General features: G+C 38.4%; 2 protein-coding genes across 3 annotated transcripts in view; both read right to left on the minus strand.

The window, feature by feature from the left end:
- LOC109402335 (protein Shroom) overlaps positions 1–17,728 on the minus strand; it is an 835,627-nt gene that overhangs the window by 319,136 nt on the left and 498,763 nt on the right. The window lies entirely within an intron of this gene.
- LOC109412136 (uncharacterized) lies at positions 514–7,292 on the minus strand. Its single transcript, XM_062849379.1, has 2 exons — positions 4,259–7,292; positions 514–4,189 (listed from the first exon to the last, which is right to left on the minus strand). Exon 2 carries the CDS (start codon positions 2,907–2,909, stop codon positions 525–527), a length of 2,385 nt encoding a protein of 794 aa, XP_062705363.1. The 5' UTR covers positions 2,910–4,189; positions 4,259–7,292; the 3' UTR covers positions 514–524.

The following is a 17,728-nucleotide window of genomic DNA, read 5'->3' on the forward strand; positions in this document are numbered from 1 at the left end:
TGGCGATACAGGCTCCACCTGAAAACAAATCTTTTCTCGATCTCCGAAGTATTCTTCTACGCAGCATAAACCTTCTCGAAGTGATGGCGGCTCGGCATTAGGTACTTGAGGACCGACCAGCTGGAAACCGAATTTATCCAAGAAGTCGACTCCTAGGATTAGATCCTTCTTCATCTCTGGCACTACAATGGTTGGCAGAACATGGGTTGTTGATTTATAGGTCACTGGTAAGTTCACAAATCCAAGGCAATGATAAGGTGTTCCGTCTGCGGTAGTTATTTGTAGTTGAAGCGGCTGAATCTTCAAACCAAGCTTGTGTATAAGCTTCACCGTGCTGATCACTGATAGGCTCGCACCAGTGTCAGCCAAACCTTCTACTTCTTCCGACATTATCTGTACTTTTAGATGGGGGCATTTATGGACTCGGGTATCGATTTGAAGAACCTTATTGAACTGAGAATACTGAGGATTGGGAATCTGATTATTAACGGATGAGGAAACGCGATTCCCACACCGTTCCTCGCTTATTCGTTTTTTGGTTCCTCGTCTTCTCGTGGCTTCAGATTGTGTTGATTTGGACATCTAAACGCAGTAGTGTCCCCATGTCCACAAATGTGGCAAAAGATCTCCTTTCTCTTATTACACTCCTTCCACAGATGTCCGGTCTGCCTACAGTTCCAACAGACTAACTGTGATCCGTTCTCTGACGACGATCCCTTTGAATCTCCTAAGCCATCCTTATTAGCTCGTTTGAACTTGCTAAACCGCTTCTGTAACGCAAAGATCTGATCCATTTCCGCCGAATCGTAGTTGTCCTCTTCTTCGTCATCAGCGGTAAGTTGATGTACCGTCGCTTTCGTTGGAAGTCCTATTGCATACAAATTTGGCTCGAGAGCATCAAACTTGTAACACATTTGTGCCAAGTGCTCAATCGATTGTATCGGCTCCAAGGCTAAACGGCGCTTATACCCAATCTTCATGTTTTCTATGATCAATTCATATTTCTCCCTTTCAGTCATTTTATGGTTCAATCGCTGGACGAGCATCTCGATGTCGGCTAGAAAAGCGCTAAACAGCTCATTTGGTCGTTGCTTGCGGTTTCGAAGTTCCTCCTTTACGATACGGTCCCGATTGGGATTATCGTACCGCATTTTCAGGTAACTCTCCAAAGTTTCCCAATTCTGAAAGCGATCCTCATAGGTCGTGTACCACACATAGGCATTCTCCTTAAACAAGAGATGCGCATGCATTCTCAACTCTGGCTTGCTTATGTCATATGACCGGCATAAAATGTCTATCTGACGTAAAAAGTCAGTCACTGGAATAGCATTATTATCGCCGCTAAATTTTGGCCACTTCTCAATAATGTTACATTGTTGATGAGGTTGACGTCGTGCATACCCCGATGACCCTTGAGCATTGGGAACTACTGACGAATCGTAGGGGTTCGGGAATGTTCCTCGTGGTTGATGCGAGATACCTTGACGAGGCATAGAATATGGGTCTCGCGGTGAGATAGGACGATTATTTGTCGGAGCTGGTCTGCATCCCACATCAGAGCTCAATGGAACCCGCTCTTCTCGATTCTGCGACGACAACTGTAATGGTGCAACAGGCGATTGGTCAGGCGTGATTAATCCTCTCATATCACCTCGAGAAATCTGGAAAGCTTCAGTATCCCGAAATTCAATATTAGTAATCCGATCGGCCAACCGGCTTACATCAACATCCGGGGGCGTCATACGTTGAGAACCACTCTCTATCAATCTGTCCAGGTATGCTTTAACATAGTTTTCAATCTGTGACGCATGAACATATCCACTCATGTTTCTGTCATTTCTTTCAGGGTTACTCGGTACCGAGGAGGTTGCTCCCTCGACTCGGGGTTGAACGGCCTGTCTAACCGATTCCCTTTCCGGCAGGGGTTGCGATACTGACAGATGATCAGGATGAATCGGCCTACCCACATGTAGTTGAGCAAGGTTGGTTTGAAACGGAGGAGTGTAGAACGTCTTGTCTAAGAAACTAGCCGAGAGGGTCGGCTGAGCTGGTCCCTCAGTCACAATTGGAGAACTGCTGGTCCGAGGCTGCTCCTTCAGGGACTGAACCGTAGGATTGCTCAGAAATCCAGGAGCAGACCGACGTCGATTGGACTCCACTGCGGCATTTTGGCCCACATAATCAGACCTACGGTAGGTTGGTAGGTTATCCGGTGGAATAAACGGATTGTTATGCGGTTGTGTGACGGACAAGCCTCCAACGGCTCCTTCTTCCTCGGTCGCTCTTGCTTCATACTGTTCGTTGACCGGAGCAGCAATGCTCAACGGGGCACTCTCCATTTCCCGATCATCCGAAACGATGCCAGGCGGCTCACTACCGACTGTTCCAGAGGGGGCCTCCACTGTCTGCTGCACTCCACTGGGTCCCGCAACCGATTGCTGGTCCTGACTGGTGGTTGAAGCCATCGGTAGCTGAGTCGACATTGGCACAATTTGGCACGTTGGTACCATCCACATCACTTCACTAAAATCCGCTGCAAAATATTTCACTGCCAATTGAGTAATCACATACAATAACATCCTCTGTTGATCCTTCTGTTTCTCCGTTTGAACCACGTAACGCCGAACACGTTTATGATAATGAACCAATCGCGATAGGCAACCTGCACTCCTTCCATTGATTATTTGATCCTCGATTTCTTCGAGTTTGTAGGGTATAGTCACATAATCCCGAGCTAATTCATACCGAGACTTCAATATAAAGTTCGGATCTTCGTTGCCTCTTAGCCATTTGCGGAGAGAACGACGCTTGGCAACAATCGGTACGTTAGTTGGTTGGGACCGAATACTCAGTTCGTAGTCCAACTCCTCTTCAAGGAGGTCATTCGCATTAATACGATAGCCATCCATCCTACTACTTTCGTAATTTTAACGGCAAAAGGGGAAAAAAAAAACTCAAAATTCAAATATTTATTCAATTTGTTACTAAGGTTCTACAGACCTGAAGCACAATCAAATTCAAGTAGAAAATTTCAATTTAATAATAATAATCTAATTTACTAAACCAATCTTTCCAACGAATTCAACTAAGTTTCTATACACAAATAATACTAAAGTTCAATCCAAATTATCGATAATCTAATCAAAAATCTCACGGGATATCCTTCGGGCCCCACGTTGGGCGCCAAAATGTAACGAATGCTTAGGGTACGAGACCTGCAGTAGTTTAAGCGCCACTCACTTAACGTGAGACTACTGAGGCTGTTAGTGGCCCGGCAGAGGCTCTTTTCTAGGGCGGGTAGGTTATTCCCTCAAACACCGATCACTTTAGCTAACCACAAGGTTGGCTTCAAAGTTCACCCAACTGAACTAACTTAACTCTCAATCAAATTTATCAAAATTTACCTAAACAGCAAGTTAATTTGCGAATAAGGCTTAATGAGACAAATAAAGGAAATATTATAAGAAAATTCAAATCGCATAACTCGTCAACCTTCGAATTGGTGAGGGCCTATAGTTTTCAATTCCAGTTTATTCAAAAGTTTTCGCAATTTACATAGGCCTAGCTTTCGTGAAGGTGACGTCACCAATATTCTTTGAGCTTAATTCTAATTTGTCCTTACAAGCTAAAAAACGAGAAAAAAATATGTACAATAAAAAGATCTGACCTTTCTAGCTGCAAACCATTCACAGTTTCCGACGAGCAGGTCCCACGTCGTTCGACTTTCCAGGATCTGTTGAACAATCCTATCACGTCGATTCAAACGTTCACGTGACCTTGAATCGCATGCGCATGCACTTTTTTTCGTTTCGCGAGGTTCCACACTCCACATGCAGGGGTCGATCCGCAACACAACTATCCACACGCAACCGTTTCCACCGTTCGTTTGCTTGCTATGCGTGTAAACACAGTTTCGGCTACTCACCCGCAGATGGCACTTCTTCAAACTTCTGTGCCTAACGCTTGCCGATTGTGCGATGTTTCGGTGTGAGACGATTTGGGCAACAATTATGGGATGAGCTTGCCGATGCTGCGACGAGAAACGTTGCGGAAAGCTTTCGGATGTTGCGCGATTGATGGGCGCTCGCATGAGAGTGGTCCGGTCGCAGGGCTGGTTCGAGCCAACGAACTGATTTTCCTAGAAGCCGGCGACTCCGGATAAACACCCGCGATGACCAGCGGGAATCACCTGGTCAATCGATTAGAAGGACAAATTCACATTTCACTCTTTTAAAGAGATCAAAATTCTTCATCTTACCCTTTTGATCTGGTATTTTAGTCACACTTAGAGTGATTTTCAAAATGGCTGTCCTGGCTTAATCTTAATCTACGAAAATTATTCGAGAAAAGTTAAAGGTTTTCCACTAGATTTCATTTAAAATAGGTTTTTACCAAAGATTGTGAAATAATCAATTAACTGTTTTGATCACTGATTATTACAATTTTGTCTTCCCAAAATCACTTTTGACTTGGCTAACTGGTAATTTGAAATTTTCACCGATTTAGAAAACTTGACGAATCGCACGAGAATAAAATGTCGGTCGGAAAATTTAGTTTTTATAAACCCCCCCTATTGCGTACCTATTTTTGTCGAACGCAATTTCGAACAACCCCATCTCATTTTGCCTTAAACGTTTCTAAGCTATCGATCTCATTCTACCTTTGCTTGTATTGTGTTATACAAGCAGGTAGCGGATATTTGGCTAGCCTCTAGGATTAGTTCAATTAGGGATTTTTTGAAATACTTTTTGTGGTCAGTTATGAGATCCATGGAGGCACTCACGGAAACTTGCGAGACAAACTATCGATACTTTTTTATGCAAAAGCTTCAGGTGTCTCAGAAAGGGCAAGAGATGGCGCGCATGTTGCAAAAGAGGTCAAAGTGTATCATAAGCATTACACTGTTAATTTTATTTCCCGTACATCCAGATTTAAATCATATTCAAGAATTAATGTTACACAGTTGCCAAATTAAAGTGGCCATATCTAATTGCCACTCTAAAAGCTATTGCAATCACTGAAAAACTTAAACTTTCTATCCAGTTGCCGAACAAATGGCGCTACTCAAGTTTTAAAATTTCAATTCATATTGATATGTTTTACTGTCGACTTGCAGATAAGACTTGGGATCTACTAGAAACTTAAATTTAAAACTATCTTTTCAGCTGATCCAAAAGCCAAACTAAAGCAGCTATACAATGGCCATTCCCATTTTCCGTTTAAACAGTTGCCAGTTCAACTGCTGATCCGATAGCCTTATCAGTTGCCATATTAAAGTGTCACAGTTTGAATCGAAATATCAATATGAAGAACATCCACAACTACCTCGAACAAATCAAGCGTCAACCTAAACGCAATCCAATTTTGAGGCCCATTCAAACCACGTAAAACCTGAACCAGAACCAATGCCACTCTAGAAGACAAATCAAATGCCAAACCAATGACTGATACAAATGTCAATACATTTGGCTAAACCATGTGTCAAAATTATATCATTCCAATTGCCATAGCTGTTGCCAAACCATTTCCCACTTGAATTGACCGAAATAGTAATCAAACTGAAGTAGTCATCCAGTCGCCACTTCAATTGCCAATCCGATTGCCAAAGCAGTTGCCACTTTAATTGCTGATCCAGTTGTCAAAACAGCTGTCATATTAAGGTGGCTATCCGATTGTCACTCCAACTGCCAATTCCATTGCCAAAACAGTTGCCTTTAAAGTTGACTATCCAATTGTCAAACGAATGGTGCGGCTTAAACCTGGAATGTTCAAATCATATTGGATGACCTGATCTAATTGTGGATTTGAACGTCAGACTAAAATGCCTGCCAATTGAAACTAAACAGAACCAATCAAAAGGGCAGATAACTGTTGAGTTTCCACACACTACTGATTTCTGAGTATTCAACCACAGTCCAAACGACAGTTGCAAAAATAAAATCCGAAATAAATCCAATTGCAACTGCAGTTGGCACTCTCATGATCAAAACAGTTGCCACTTCAAGTGGCGATTCAATAGCCAAAACAGTCATCAAATTGAAGTAGATATCCAATGGGCACTTCATTTGCCAATCCTACTACCAAAAATAGTTGCCACTGAAATTGGCAACGCCAAATCCAAATGCCAAAAAAGTGGCGCAACCGAAATTATATTGTTTCGGGTTTTATTGTGGACTTGTAGGTCAGACTGGTAGAATTTTTGAATATCGAGCCACTTTAACAGCTGATCCTATAGCCGAAAAAAGTTGGTAAATTAAAGTAGCTAACCAGTTGCCACTTCAATTGCATTTCCCATCATCATCAACAGTTGTCACTCTGGAATTGGTCATCCAATTGCCGAACAAATGGTGCAACTTAAATCTGAATAGTTCGAATCATATTGATCTTGAAGCGGACCTGGTGTGATGGTTAGTACACTTGACTATCACGCCGAGGACCTGGGATTGAATCCCACTCCCAACAAACTCAATTCTTCCTTCGGAAGGGAAGTAAAGCGTGGGTCCCGAGATGAACTGGTCTAGGACTAAAAATCTCAGTCGAGTCAAGTACAAGACACTGAAGACGACCTTATAGTTGAGGTCGAAATACGTATCTGTCAAAGGATACAAATTCTTAGTGGAATTCAAAGGAACCGTACTTAACCCGATTTTCTTTTTATTTCTAAAAATCTCGTTAATACAGATGAAAAAAAAATATTGATCTAGGTATTATTATAGACTTGACCTTCAGAGACTGTCAACTTAGTCAACTATGTTCACGGATAGCCAAGCGGATAGCTCAAATTCAGATTTAAATGTCAACTCTATAACTCGTAGAAATCAAATTTAGTCTCCACACTTTCGGCCGTTTCGGTAACAACGTTTATCACAATGACAATCTGTTCCACTTTCAAAACACTCATATTTCACGCACGTCATAAAATTGCAATCAAATTTTCGCAAACCATAAACCATCCGCGATCCGATTGATTACCTCCTCATCCGCACCTCGGGGGGGTTAACCCTATCATGATCTCGCCTCGTCACACCACACCCCAAACAAGTTGCGATGGCCTATCCGATGTGATGCCTCAGGGCATCAAACAGACGGAGATTACCAAATCAAATACTGCCGAAATAAAAACAAGAGCCACAAACAAACAGGTTGATTTTTGATTATTTGATCTGTCCGTCGATATGGGCTTATGTGTAGGTATGTGCGTGATCGAAAGCCATAAAAGTGGCGACCGGATACGGTGTGGTGTTGTTACATACTCGAATTCATACCCCTCGATTGTTGTGTTTCGGATGACCTGCTGCCCGACATTGATGGATCGTGTCATCGACTTCATTCCTCGCTGTCATCAGCGAAACAGAACGGTTCGTGTAACTGTACCTTGTCCTTGGTGGGGTGGTGCATAACTTTCGGACGATTTATCATTTCCAGATGCATCCGATAAGTCTTTTTTTGAATTTATGCATTAAAATGGTCTAAGAAAGTGCACAGCTTCAGTTGAAAATTGATATTTGGTAAAATTTGATGATTTTCGAATGATTGGTTGTCAAGTTGTTAAACGACTTTGAAAATTGTCCGTCTGTAGATATGTGAGCGTGTGTGTTCGTACATGTAATGTTTGCTAATTAATATTCTGATTATTTAATTTGTTTTTTCATTTTTATATTTTTTTATTTCATTATTTTTTTAATTTTTTTTCTTTTATTTTTATTTTTTTGATTTTATTCAATTTTTTTCTTATTTTTTCTAATTTTGAAAATTGAGATCCACCTGGAAACTATATTTTCTTATGACCTACCAAAACAGAAGTGATCGACGTCGATGACTTTCCGATTTGGTTGAAATACTTCAACTACAAATTCGACACAATGCTACCGATCGAATAAAATAAAAACGCTTCTCATTACCCAGATTCTGGCTCCCTGAACCGGATCGAATGCCCCGACGTGCCACTTTTCTCGATCACCGAATCACCGAAATTGCATGCATCCATCCCTTGAGGCCACGAACGAAAAACCACAAAAGTTATCTCACTTGACTGGCCAACGAAGCCGCGTGATCATTTTTCAAATTTCCATTTATTAACTTGGTTGTAGCTGCTACTGCAAGCAAATGATCTCATCACTCTCTGGTTCGTTCGGTTTCCACTCATCACCGTAGTCGTCGTCGCCGGTTGTTGGACTTTTCAATCGGAAGCTTTGTTGTAACCGACCGAGACCCGGCAACTATTTAAACCGCTACTGAGGTGGTGTATGTACGCCATCACACCGCTGCCGCCGCCGCAGGTTTAACATTATACAAATGAGAGTCAAAAACAACATAGAACTTCTTTTGAATGATGCCCCACTACTGATGGACGATTCGGGCAGAAAAGAAATGCCGGCTCCGACAGATCCGTTACAGTTTTGAATGCCCGAGCAAAATATTGGAATAAATTCTTTCATTTTTTTTTCTTTTTTTTTGTTTGAATGCTGATCCGAAAAGTGCCCGTTTAATACTTTTCATAGACAAGTCATAAATATTCGAGCACTAGTTCGTGCATGAATTTATCATAGAAATGTTTATTTTACCGGGTGTTCAGTTTACAAAACAAAAAGGCAAAAAAAAGAAAAAAAAATGAAAAAAATCAAAATGCATGAAAATTCCAAAGAAACTTGTACAGTTAATACCTATACATTTAAAGCTATCATAAGTTGGCATTTGCTCTGTCAAGAAAATTACATTTCTTTACAAGTTAAAATGCAAATAAATTGTGGATACATTACCTGACACTTGAGGTTTTTATCAAATTTTCCCCCAAACATACTTTTATTCCATACCTCTCACTTAGAGGAAGCAAAAATCTGTGAAAATCGAGTTATCGTTTTGAAAGTTTGAGAACAAGCTATTTTCATCCACTCGAACAATAACCGATAATGAAATGGAATGTTAAGGAAAAACTAGATTTTACTATTACTTTAGAGCTTTTAGTAGAACTTGTTACTTCAGACTCTAGTTTAATTTAAAAACACTTCACTAATACTTCACTTTTGCAAAAGAAAATAAAAAATGAATAACTCTTTTAAAGAAAAACTAGAAAGGACGAGCAAATTCCTTTTAATTCTACTACTGTGCTTATCTTCGGACAGATAGGCCTATTTCGTCTGTGACTTACAGACTTCTTCAGTGTCAAGTGCTCGACTACTCAAGAGTCGAGCACTTGACACTGAAGAAGTCTGTAAGTCACAGACGAAATAGGCCTATCTGTCCGAAGATAAGCACAGTAGTAGAATTAAAAGGAATTTGCTCGTCCTTTCTAGTTTTTCTTTAAAAGAGTTATTCATTTTTTATTTTCTTTTGCAAAAGTGAAGTATTAGTGAAGTGTTTTTAAATTAAACTAGAGTCTGAAAAAACTAGATGCTTTTCCTTTTTTTTTGTTTTTAGATATTTTATCAAATAATGGAGCAACATTTTCAAAATCGGTTTCCACATACATTTACAGGAAAAATCAAGAAATCACCTGATTTGTTTCCTGGTGAAAAATGTTTATAAACTTTTCAGAAACATGTGAAAAAAACATTTTTGAAACTATTACTACCATTTTATATATATAAAAAAAATCAAAAACCAAAAAGTGAGGAATTATTTTCAGTTTTTATTTATTTTTTTTTTTAATTTGAACACTTTTCCATCCAACTGCCTGCTCGGGTTACCCCGGCAAATGGTTGAATCCAAACGAGGCGACGTGTGTTCGATCATCATCGTCGTCAGCTTCAGTGGTCGAGATGGGCGTGCGAAGAAATGCGTGTTAAATCAAATGTGCATCTTCCTTCGCCCGCTCTGGCGGAGTTGTTTGTCCGCACGGCACACGTTTCCGTTTAGCCAACATTCATTATTAGGTAATATTTATTTTCATCCTCCATCCTCTCTAAGTTGATGCTCGATGGGCTTATCCGTCAAGTGATTGTGATTGATCTAATTATATTCATGGGTTGTTTACAAACATGTTATGGCTATCGTTGTGGGTGATGTGATCCAAATTGGATCCAACACATGCTTTGCATTATTTTATTCGATCAATACTTTATAACAAAAAAGGATTTCTGTGCACACATAGGAGTAGAAACGAAGCTCTATTGATAGATTAGATAATTACTTACAATAATTTGGTGCGCTCGTTCTGTAGCTATGTATGGAATGAATTCTATAAATTTGTCATTCAAATGTTTGTTCCTCAAGCGCACAGGTATTCAAGGAGATTTTTTGGAATTGTTCGTCATTTTTAGGGATCGTCCAAAAAATCTCTGCTAAGAATATCTTTGGAAGCTTTATTCTGTAATTGCCCGAAAATTTATCCAAAATTTCGTTGAGAAACACAGATTTCTAGGATTTAGTTAATCTTCAGACGTTTCTGGGATACTTACACCAGGAATTCTGCAAGACTGTCCTATAGCCCATTTTTTTTTTGTTTTTTCGTTCTTATTTTGAGAATCTCTAACAGTTATTCTTGCTTCTATGAGTTGTTTCAACAATGCTCAGCTTTTTCCTGAATATGACTAAGGAAATTCACCTTTCCCACAAAAATACCCGAATTGTATTTTTGTTTTTATAATTTTACTTGTAATTGTCATTTTTTCAGGCAATTTTTCTGAAATTGCACTGAAACACCAGCAAAAACTGCATCACGTTGTTCCCTGTCAGCTTCAGAAAAGTTTTCAGAAATTTTGTCGAAAACTGCCTCGAGAATTCACGTTGGAGAATTATCTATTTTGCTAAGATTGAAATGTTCTATCTAGAACAATTTCTATTTTTTTCCCCTGATTTCTAGATCAAATATCCAACAAATTTTTAGAAGATAAGATTAAAAATGCTTTTTGTGAATGTTTCGATTGAACCCACATCAAAACTTATATAATAGTGATGCATTTGGCCAGTAGTTCTTAAAGAAAAATGCAGTTTAGTACTCTAATTCTGTCCAATTCTAGAATGTCTTCCGTGGCCCAGTGATATGAAATATGAAGGATTTTTATTTTTTTTTTATTTTTTTTATTATTTTCTGACGGTTTGCACTACCTTCCACATTCACATTCACATAAAACGACGAAAAGAGCAAGCTTAACGAAAGATGGAAATAATTATGTACATATTTTAATAGAAAGTTACCTATTTCTGAAAAAAAAAGAATCATTTCTTAAAACATATTCACATCATTTTTTAGAACATAAATTTACCTTTATCCTCAGTTAATACTCCAAGGAGTCTTCAAGCAAGTTCGTCAATATTTGAGAGAAGATGTTTTTAAAGAATGATTATAAAATAAAATAAAATAATATACTAATATTTTGTTAAAATAACAAGTTTTTCAAATTAAACAGTACCTTCAAAAGTCTTCCTAAAAGTTCTCGTTCATTTTTTTTCAGGTGGGTTCTAAACTAGTTCATGAATATCCAATAGAAAAAAAAAGTTTTTGTTTAATTAAAACAAATATTTAAAAGGAATCGTATGTTTAAAATATCCAAGATAATAATAAAAAAGAAATGAACATTTTAATTTTTATATTCACGAAGATTTCTTGGTTAATATGCAGTTTTTCCAAGTCTTTCTAAAAATCCTCATTCTGAAGTCTATTTCATTAAAAAAACGAAGGATGAAATTTCTCGCTTTGCTACATTTTTTGAAAGTTTTTAAATTTTGTCTATCAGCAAAAAATGAGAAACTCTTAGGTGAATCTTCCGAGATCGCCGGTAAAAGCTTAAAAATTACCAACTGAAAGTTGTAGGGGAATCCTTTACACAATAATGGTAACTATTGGTATGGTAAGCATTTTCTATTGGCTATTCTCAAAGGATCAACTCGACAAATATCTGGAACTTTTCAGACAGAATAATAAGTAAACTGTGAATAAAAAATCTGTTAAAGGTATGTCGTAAGAAAAAAAAAGAAAATTTTTAACAATTGAGCTTTCTGGAACACATAGGACATGTAGACACACTTCTGATCAACATTTTATACCAAAACTGATGAAAGCATTAAAATTACCTATATTCTGTTAGCTTTTAACAAACTTTTACCACGCTTAGTTGAAAAATAAATATAAAAAATACTTATTTTGATCTGTTTATTAGACTGGGTCAACAGAGTCGATTTTTCGGAACAAAGCTTTTTCGATTACCGAAGACTGCAAAGTGATCCGACACTTGTAGATTGCCCGATGGTGCTTAAGGTGAAACGGGACGCCGTGTTATTTTTCCTAACTTGCCTCTCTTTGTAACAATTTGCCTCGCGATTTTGAGGACGGTTATCTCGAGTTCTATCGCATTGAAGATGCTGAAAAACAATCAGCATATGCACTGCAAGTGAGCATACACAATGATAGGTTTTTGTTGCAAAATATGAAATAGAATCTGAGATTACCATCTTGGTAGCAACAGAGCAATGGCGGATATTTCCCCGACCGTCCCGTTCGCCCTTCACGATTAACATCTAAAGAAATTACATCAATAATAAAATCTCAATTTTGGCCTAACTTTTGACGAATAACTTTTTTCACAAGCATCGGATCGCTTTGCGGTCTTCGGCAAAGTTTTTCGGCATATCCTAGGCTATACTTTAACGTCATTAGTTACATGTATTAGACAAAAGAATTCAACTTATGAGTAAAATGCAAAAAAAGTAAGTTTCTCCATACAAACTTCCATTCAAATTTCAAAAAAAAAAGCTTTGTTCCGGGTTGATACGATCAAATTTAAAGTTTCTGCATACAACGTTGACCCACTTTACTGTTTATGTTCATTTATTTACTAAATAACTTTTTTTTCTACATTTTCCGCTCAGTTTGGTGAAAATAAGTTGAAATGCATAAGGTTATGTTACCTTTTTCATCTTAAAAGTTGGTTGATTCAAATCCAAGCGACACTGATTTGTGTTTTAAATAATATGTAACAAAATGTTACATGTTACAAAGGGCCCATATAGCCGAGGCGGTAAACGCACGGGTATTCAGCATGACCATGCTGAGGGTGACGGGTTCGATTCCCGGTCGGTCCAGGATCTTTTCGTAAAGGAAATTTCCTTGACTTCCTTGGGCATAGAGTATCTTCGTGCCTGCCACACGATATACGCATGCAAAATGGTCATTGGCAGAGGAAGCTCTCAGTTAATAACTGTGGAAGTGCTCAAAGAACACTAAGCTGAGAAGCAGGCTTTGTCCCAATGAGGACGTTACGCCAAGAAGAGAGAAGAGAGAGAGTAACAAAATGTTGCTTGAATTGTTGCAACTTTCGATACGGTTTGAATGATCCATTTTTGGAAAAGGTGTTACAGGGGGTGTCAGGTAACATGGAGTCCGAAGGGGTTTCAGGGTTTTTTCTTGGTGGCTTTTCAATAAGTTTTAAATGATTTTCAGGGGATCGATCAAGGCGTTACATAAGCATTTCAGAAGGGTTTTGAGGATCGGTCTCATGTGCTTTGCAAGGGGTCCGAGGAAGTTTCATGGGGTTTTCGATGGTATTTTAGAAAAGTTTCAAAGAATTTCAACGAGTTTTCAAATGCGTTACAGGCACAGGGGGTTCAGATGCGTTACATGAGGTCTGAGTGGATTTCAGGATTTTTTTTGGGTATTTCAAAAAATTTCAGGTTTTTTATGGGGTTTCTTAAGGCGTTACTGAAACGTCATAACCATCCTCAGATGTTAGGATGTTCGATGGACCACGATGGCGTAATTCACCTTCAGCGTGCCTCTCTGTGGGTCATATTGACCCCAGCATCCTACTACGGTTAAGGGGTTTCGGAGGGGCTCAGATGTGTTACATGGGGTCCGAAGGGACTTTTGGTGACATTTCCAGAAGTTTCAGAGAATTTTCAGGGGGTTTCCTCAGACGTTATATGAGCGTTTTATGGGGCTTTAGAGGGTCTCAGGTGCGTTACATGGGGTCCGTAGGAGTTTCAGAAGGGTTTCTATGGTATTTTAGAAAGTTTCAGAGGGCTTTCAGCGAATTTTCACATGGCGTTACAGGCACAGAGGGTCTCAGGTGCGTTACATGGGGTCCGTAGGAGTTTAAGTGGGTTTTCGATAGTATTTCAGGAAGTATCAGGGCAGTTTTAGCGAGATTACAGGCGTTACAGGAGTTATAGGGGCGTTTTCGAGGTTTCAGAAGGTCTCATGTGTGTTACATTGGGTCCAAGGATGCTTCAGGAGGCTTTTGGTGAAATTTCAAAAAGTTTCATAGGGTTTTCAGGGATCACTGCTCTCAGATGAGGTGAGCTTCAAAAGGATTTCAGAAGCCATTCAAAGCGTTTCATAAACGTTTCAGGAAGTATTTCAGAAAGGAATCAAGATGTTCCAGACTGATAACGCTTGTAGGTCCGATGACCCATACCAAAGGTCTTAAACAAACATTGAACTCACCACTTGACAGCACATAGTGGCGTGAGGCTATGCAAGCATGTATTTCATTCAAACACATAAGTTTTGCATGTGATTCGTCGATTTATGCTCAAAAAAGTTTCCAGCGAACCTTAAATGGTACGAACCAGTGGGGTTGAGGAGGCTTCTCTGTCACTCCTTAATACGCCCAAATCCTCCCTTAAATTAATTCGCTACTTCTTCCTCGTAAACCAACCTCATCCCTAATCTTAAGTAATCCAATTGTTCAGAATACAATCAAATTCCTAAATATATTTGTCTCCAAAATGTATTCTTCCTAAATAAAGATTTGGGTGTATGAAGGCATAAAAAAATCATCATGTTTTGAGGGGATAATCCTAAATTTTTGGACGGAAAAGTTCCTCGTTTTTTCACCAAGACCGTTTATATTATACCTAGACAAACATTTTAAATGGGCCTATTTGCTTTGCGTGAAAAAACATGTTTTTTGTCTCTGTAGGGCCACCCACGCACATCAACACCCTTATCAGAAAGAGTGTTCTTCAAGCTATCTGTGGGTGGATGGAGATGGGCCCTACAGAGACAAAAACATGTTTGTTTATGCAAAGCAGAGAGGCCCTATTCAAATGTTCATGAAGATATGTATTGAGATTATCTAATGATATTTGAAAACATATGAACATGAGGTTTTATGAAACATGTTTTCAAATAATAATATGGAACGAGCTCACCAATGGCAGGCATTTTCATCGCAAAACATTCCTCTTCTTGATCAAGATTATGTAAAAGACCGCACAAACAAATACGCGGAGATAATCGATCACACTGAACCGGGCTTCTTTTGTATGATTCTCGATTTTGATATTTATTTCCAATTGTAATATTGCCCAAATGTGTTCCTAATATTTCATTCTTTTTTCTTTTCTTTCAGGTACGTAAATTGTCGGTTTATACAGTACTTCAAGTCATCCTTCAAGTCTCTGGTAAGCTCTCTTGCATCTAAACTTGACCATATTCCTCTCGCTTGATCAATCGAATCTCATCATTCAGGTATTGATTACTTCCAAAGTATTCGAAAAGTTAATTTGATTGGCTCTGAGCCATTTCATCTTAAAATAATTAACGGTTGAAAAATATTCACCGAGTATTAGTCGAACAATTTGTTTCATTCAACAGAGTTCATTTATTTCGCGATCTTTAACGAAGTCTCCGATCTTTATCTGGCTACCAATTGACTATTGTTTCCGCAATTATTTCTCCCAACATTTGCCATATGTGTCTAGCCTACTGAAGTCTACTGCATTTTTTACGTTTCGTAGACGCTACTATCTGGAAATGTTTTCCATATTATTTTTTTGCAATATTCGTCATCTGACTTTAGAACTGGCGATGAAGAAAAAAAACAAAAAAAATCTACACAAAATTAACTCGAAAACGGTTTGTTGGATTGAAATGATGTCTTCCAAGATATTTGAGAATATTCAATGGACTTTTAGAACAAAAAAAATACACTGAGAGTAATATTTTTCGCAGATCTATGTTAGATGTCATATAATTTCAATTTTCCAAAAACTTTACCTTTTAATTATTTTTTTTATTTTTCTGTATAAAACTTATTTCCAGCTTTAAAATTTGCCAATGCTGCAATGGTCTAATGCTTCTAAATATTTCTTCTCGAATTCTTATTTTTCATCCTTTTTTTACATACAGGTTCCAATGAAAAAAATATGCATATTTTATGCTACATCTAGGCATACCTAACTTACAGAGAATTTGGAAAATCTAAAATATCAGGAAAATTGAATGAGACCTTGAAAAATTGTTATTCGAGGTTGTTTTACTGTTTTACAGTTTGTATCTGAAAAGTATCAATCATTTCTCAGATATGCGAATTTTTAGATCGTCTGAAATAACATGTAACAAGGTCTGATTTTTTTCCTATTTTTTTATTTTTAAGCTTTTGAATTACTTGTAACTTAAGTATGATTGGATGTAGAAAAAAAATATGGCACGGTTTTACATTGAAGCTTGTACGCAGAATCTAGTTTTGATATAAAAACATCAGAGACGAGCCAGCCAAGGGCTGAAAGTCTCTTTAATAAAGAAGAAGAGACGAACCAGCCAAGGGCTGAAAGTCTCTCAAATAAAGATAAATCAATCAATTTAATAAAGACAAATCAATCAATCAATCAATAAAAAGATCGCTGAAATTATTTCCTTTTGGCCGTTTCAAAAATTGATGATTAATGAAAAATCGAGAAAAGATAGTTAGAATCATTTGAATATCCTCGGATACTTGGGCAAATTGTGAGGCTGGAGGTCAGCTTTTTGCAGAAAAAAAAATAAAAAATAAATAAGAAAATTGAAATTAGATGACATCTAACATAGATCCACGATGAATATTATTCTCAGTGTATTTTTTTTTTTCAAAGTCCTTCAAATATCCTCAAACATCTTGGAATACATTAATTCAGTCCAACAAACCGTTTTCGAGTTATCTTTTTGAAGATTATTTGTTTTTTTTTTCATACGCCCTTTCCGAAAGCTAGGTGGAGAATATTACAAAACATGAGAAACATTTCCAAATACTATCTCATACATAAGCAAAATTTCTTTTGAATATAAAATTCGTGCGTTTAGCTGGAAACGCTCTATTGCGAAGACGCCACATAGCACACTACACCATCCAAGAGCATTCTATCACGGTCCGGTGAACAAATTCTTCTCCACCGAAATACCAAAGGGCGGTCGTTAACCGTATCATCCGCGCACATTTCTTCATTTCTATCATCATTCATCGCTCTGGTACAGTACGTTTTAGTGTGCAGAAATTGAAGCGGTACCTGGGGATCCAATCACACCGCCGCCCGATCCGCGGTAGTTTTAATTGGACTCTCGTCTGACTGACGGTGGCGAAGTTCTGTATCAACCGCAGTCGGTAGTGGTTCCAAGCAAGGTTACTCAAGCGTGACCCTATACCACCACAAAGTCGCGCCTCGCTTGGCTGACTTCCACACTACAAGTCGGTGAATGTTGTTTGCAAGAGGTCCCACATTTTTATTATTTATCAGCGGCAGCAGCGGCGGCGGCAATGAAATGCTTACCCGAGCGTGCAATTTCTTTCGAAAAACGAGACATTCTTTTGGAGGTCACCGGAGTAAGTAGAAACTTCGCGCGCGCAATGTTTCTCACGGTCTATGCATCGGTGGAACATTTCGCAAATTGTGGTTGCTCTAGAGAGGTCGATGCACATCTCCAGTCCAGTGAGTTACCGAACCGAATTCGAGTTGTTTCGAAATGGATCATGATCTCATCGTCTCCGCCATCTCCGTCACATTATCACGTAAAAACTCTAATTTAAAAATAAAC

Source organism: Aedes albopictus, chromosome 2, assembly GCF_035046485.1.
Source record: "Aedes albopictus strain Foshan chromosome 2, AalbF5, whole genome shotgun sequence".
Classification (NCBI taxonomy): Eukaryota; Metazoa; Arthropoda; class Insecta; order Diptera; family Culicidae; genus Aedes; species Aedes albopictus.